At 28.7% G+C, this 5,645-nt stretch overlaps 1 protein-coding gene across 1 annotated transcript; it reads left to right on the top strand.

The window, feature by feature from the left end:
- Positions 1 to 2,105: 2,105 nt before the first annotated feature.
- LOC127092130 (dof zinc finger protein DOF3.5) lies at positions 2,106 to 3,248 on the top strand. Its single transcript, XM_051030944.1, has one exon. The coding sequence runs from the start codon at positions 2,258 to 2,260 to the stop codon at positions 3,080 to 3,082; it is 825 nt and encodes a 274-aa protein (XP_050886901.1). The 5' UTR covers positions 2,106 to 2,257; the 3' UTR covers positions 3,083 to 3,248.
- Positions 3,249 to 5,645: the final 2,397 nt, after the last annotated feature.

Raw genomic sequence — 5,645 nt, 5'->3', positions numbered from 1 at the left:
TTTCAACGTATACTTTTTCAACCAATACTAACCGAATTAGTCGAATGAGGGTGTCACCTATCTTTAATAGTAGAGAAAATGGATCACTAATTAATATGACTTTAACTTTTTTGAGGCCTTATATAGATTATCCACAATTAAATTATGATAATATAATTAGAGATTTATTTAATCACATTTTAATTGTAAAAAATATTTTATGAAATCTTATTTAATTAGTGTTTAAATGTGATAAATTAAAAACCCGGTGTGATAACGTGCCTTAGACAAATTCAAAGACAATATATCGCACTTATAATTTTTTTTTAACACATACAATTCACCAAACAAAATTTTACAATTTTTATCTCTAATCGTTTTACTTTAATTGTTTTTAAACACTTAAAAAAATTCATATATATCACTAATTAAAAGAGTGAGTATCTAGCTACTTTCTCAAGTAGTGGGTGAGCAATAGATGATGATAGTAATTGATAATAAGTGACAATTGTGAAGTTGGGATGCTACCCTTTTGAAGGAATGTGTTGATATCTATAATCTGTCTTTTGTTAACCTGAAATTGTACTTTCGATGATTTTGCTTCCCAAATCACCCTCATCAAAACCAATACCATCATGCCACGTGTACTAAACACCGACACCCTATATCAGCCTACGGTTTAGTGGTACACTACCTGGCTTATTTACCTTATGCATGTTCATGTGCATCAATACATACACATTTCCAAGATCATGCATCTCATGTGCAATCCAACACTCGAAGTGCTTTGAGAACTCAAACTTCACCAATACCACATTAATTGTTACTCCATAAAAAATACTTAATTTGTTTTAAAAAAATACTTAATTCGTTTTAAAATAATTGTAGTTAATTTTTTTTTTTACTTAAATTAAAGAATACAATAAAATTATTATAAGATATTATATTTTTATTAGATTAATCTTATTGAAAAAATAATAATAATTTCTACATTAAAAAATGAAAATGACATTCATTTTAAAACAATTTTTTTTCTAAAGCCACATTCATTATTTAACCACCTCATTTAATATATATTTCTTCCGTTTCATAAAAAATGTCACACTTGAACTATACACGATTCTTAAAAAAATATTAGATATCTTGATTAAATTTAATATTATTGATTAAAATATATTTATTAATTATAATTACTAAAATTGTTGACTAAAGTAAAAGTTAATTAATATGGATATAACAGGGAAAAAGAAAAATAAATATTATATTGGTATTATAAAAGAATAATTATTTTGAGAAAAAAATACACATGAGACACATTTTATAAGATGGATATGCAAGAGCATCTACTTATAAGAGCATGAATTTGATTCTACAACATCTTACTTAAATAAGGATGGCAAAAAGAATTTGATCTATTATGCAGGTTAATTTATATGCATTTTATTTTGGGACAGACCAATGTTTTAGTTCCCAACATTAACTTAAATTTTTTCTAACCTCTAATATATTTTATGGGTAATGTTAACTTGTGCCCCAAGAGCACAAATTAAGAGATAAATATAGAAATAAATTCTTGAAAATTATGTATTAAATTTATTAGAAACTTATAATTAATAATCTTATTTATTTTTTCAATACAAATTTCCTATTTGTGGATTTCTTAACATGTACCCTTGGGGCACAAGTTAGCATTACCCATATTTAAATTGTTTCATTTTTTTCTCTGAGTTTTTCCATGCGCGAACATTAACTTAAATTTTTTGTAACCTTTAAGCTTTAATGATGCATTGCCCACAAACTCACCCCGTTCATCCTCTTTTTTCTTTTACGTGATGAACCCAAGTTTTAGATCTGCACCATCAACAATGTCTATTCACTCTATTTTTTCACAAATTCTAACGAGACGTGATAAACTGACATACTCGTTTGCCATCCAATTTATTGATCTTTAAAAAGTATAATTTCGATCATTAATCTATTAGAAGAAAAAAATAATGTGATACCAACGTATTTTATTTTTTAGTCTCTTTTTAAAACTCTATTATTAGCTCAAATTCATGTATGTCGTATAAATTTATACAGCTCACATAAATTAGTAGTAGTTATAGTTAGTATCACATATATAACTCAACTATGTAGTATTGTCACTTTCTCTTAACATTCCCCCTCTCTCTCTCTCCCCACACACACAAATACGTCTCTCTCTCACTCTCCACACACAAACAAGTAAACACAGAGAGAGGTATATAACACTTTTCTATGTCACACTGATGCAGACATGGAGAGTGGTTGGAAAGCTACAACTGAAATATCACCAAATTGTCCAAGATGTGGTTCTTCCAACACAAAATTCTGCTACTACAACAACTACAGCTTAACTCAACCAAGATACTTTTGCAAAGGATGCAGAAGATACTGGACAAAAGGTGGATCCCTCAGAAACGTCCCTGTTGGTGGTGGTTGCAGAAAAAACAGAAGAGGTAACAACAAAACCTTATTGAAACCACAATCTTATGCTCCTATTTTGAGGACTAATAATGTTTCATCTTCTAGTTCCTCCTCATTGGTCACTGAATATCATAAACCCAATATTGATCTTGCTTTAGTTTACGCAAATTTCCTTAATCAAAAGCCTGGTTCTCAAAAAAACACTTTCGACCCTTCTTTGGAAAGTTCGAGGCTATTATCGAATGTTGAAGTTGGTTCGAGTAGTTTAAATTTGTCGGAACTAGAACTTGGTTTCAAAGGGTGTTTGAATCTTCAAGAACAGTTACTAGTCCCAACCACATCCACATCGGTAACTTGTTTTGGTGAGTTCGAACTCGATTCTATGCCGACTCTTCGAAAAGATAGAAATCATGATGATGGTAGAGTGAATTTTGAGCTACCACCTTTGCCAGGTGAAGAGGGTTCATCATCACATGATGATCATGTGATGTGGTCCAATTCCGAAATGATGATAAACCTTCCATTTCAAGTCACTCAACCTCCACCACCACCACCACTTCTTGGTCTTGATCAAATTCATCATGCAGACTTGTTAATTGGTAATTGGAGCCCTTTTGATTTTCCAAGGGATGCTTCTTTTTCTAGGCCATGTTAAAAAAATGATTCTCTTATGGTATAGTTGGTGATGAAAAAAATGTTTAGGTGACTTGGATCTCAGAGGTTCATAATAGTATTCACGAGGATTTGAACCATGATCCTGTAAGAGTTGAGATGATGAATTTTTACCAACTGAAATAATATATGTTTATTGATTTACTTCATATTATTGCATATTGTTTGAATACTCATTATATGTAGTGGTGTATAGAATATGGTTTTTATTACACTACTAAATAATTTGAAATTGTAAACAAATAAAGTGTTTGAGACTTTATAGTTACAAATTATATACTGATAAACATATAGTCACAAATATAGTGTTTGAGTTTGGATTCATTTTGTATCAGCTTTTTTTGGTTCTACTATACTTATATTGTATTTTTACTTTTATGTGTTGATTAATGGAATTGATTTTGCTTACAAAAAGAAATACATGTGAATATTCTTCATCTAACTTCAAACAATTTCATGGCTTCGGTTCAAACAATTTTTTTAAAACTCTTATATTTTTTTATGTATCAATCAACCAAATGAATTATGAAAAGGAGAGATATCACTCCAGAAGAAAAAAAGGGAGGATATATCTGAAAAGAATGTATATACATTTCTATTGTCTTACATTTATCTAATGAAAATTAAAAAGGAGAAATAAATGGATGATCAGAAAAAAGGAAAATATATAAGAGTATAACCGAAATTTGCTTATTATTCAAATATAATTATTTTTAGTTTATACAAAAACAACTTTAAAGGAAATGGATGTGAGTATAGAGGGGTAACTAAAAAGTTAGTGATTGTTATTTGTGAAAATGATAGGATACAAGTTTACTATTTCTACTTATGTGCGTAAACAAATTAACTAGAGGCAGTTCTTAAATTTATAAAGAGAAGTGATTTTTAATTTTTTATATGAAATTAGGAAAATTATTAGATAGAAATAACCGATGTTACATAGTTATACATACAGTTAATCACAATCTTTTTATTAATTAAAAAAAAAAAAAGAAAATTTAAATTTTCTCTTTTTTTATTGAATGTTTATAATAATATAAATTTATGTGTGTTTCCATTCAAATATTTTTCATAAAATTATATATAATTTTTTTTATAACCAACTCTTCAAATGAGAGTACTCTAACCCGATTATACATCAACATTATTTTTCACTCATTTTATATAAAGAAGTGGTATTCAAATAAAGTTAACTTTTAATTTGTATTTTTTTAAAAAAATACGAAATAAAAATCAAATTTTAATTTTTTATTGATAAGAAAAAATCAAATTCATATGATGTAGTGCAATATCATTTATATTTTTGTCTTGTTATTATATTTGTTTAGTTCAAATTGATAGATGAATTAGCTTCAATACATTATAAGTTAATCTAATAATTTGAGCATCAATATTACTCATTAGGAGATATGGACATATATACCCATCACTTTTATCTATAAATTTAACTAAAAGAAAATAAAAGAAAAATGTTTCATTTACCTGAATTACCAATAACTTCTTAACCATTTGCTTCTCAAAGAAAAGTAATTTGGTAAATTTGAATTTGTCCAATAAATTATTTAGCGTCTTAATTGATGATATGATTACAAATTGTGATCCACCCATTGAGTCATAGATATGATTTCTTAATTTTTTGAATGACACAACAATAACTGCAACCATATTCAACCGCACATGACCCAATCATATTTCTTTTCTTTAGCATGTATGATGAGTTCTTCCTTTAGACAAAATCTCAATTTTTGTTACTTTTATAAAATCATTAAAGGAATCAGTGAGTCCGAGTTAAAAGTGAAGGTGAGAAAAACAAGAAAGGGGGGTTTGAATTGTTTGAAAAATAAGCGCTTTTTGCAAAAAGAAATCACACAATGATTTTATACTGGTTCGCTTATAACACAAAGCTACTCCAGTCCACCCGGCCAAGGTGATTTCGCCTTCAACAAGGACTTAATCCACTAATCTTGAAAGATTACAAACAACCCCTAAGAGAGAAGAAAATCTCTTAGTCCTCTCAAGTCTACAGACTGCAAAGAGTCACTTGAGGAAATCAAATAAAACTTAGATACAAGATGTGTAATCTAGAGTGCTTCTAAGAAAGCAAATATTACAAACTTAAGAACAAATTTTTCACTTGATAAGCAAAAGCTTAGTGAAAATCTTTGAAGAACAAGGATGTTTTTCTTGAGCGTGATATGATTTCAGTATAGTTTTGGCTAGTGATTTCTTGTTTTTACTGAATGAGATTTCTTCTCTATTTATAGGAGTTGAAGTAGAGTTGAAGTAGCGTTGAATCTGTTGGATATTGAGATGTAGTTACGCCATTCCATTAATAGCTTCTGCAGTAGACTTTTTCTCTTAGAAGTGACTACTTACCACAATTAGTATCTTCTCTCTTGGAAGTGGAGATTAACGTCTCTTTCTAATTGAGGAAATTCATTTGCAGAACTTTAACTTGGCTTAAACGTTACTTCATCATGATTAACAATTCTGATTAGAGTCTTCGTGTATCTGGAGAATCTTGCTTCTGATGTTATTTCTTGAAA

Source organism: Lathyrus oleraceus, chromosome 6 (assembly GCF_024323335.1).
Source record: "Lathyrus oleraceus cultivar Zhongwan6 chromosome 6, CAAS_Psat_ZW6_1.0, whole genome shotgun sequence".
Taxonomy (NCBI): domain Eukaryota; kingdom Viridiplantae; phylum Streptophyta; class Magnoliopsida; order Fabales; family Fabaceae; genus Lathyrus; species Lathyrus oleraceus.
This window is presented reverse-complemented; position numbering and strand designations above follow the sequence as displayed.

Excerpts from the sequence above, each read along its gene's own strand:
- LOC127092130 (XM_051030944.1), top strand. The coding sequence starts at position 2,258 with ATGGAGAGTGGTTGGAAAGCTACAACTGAAATATCACCAAATTGTCCA.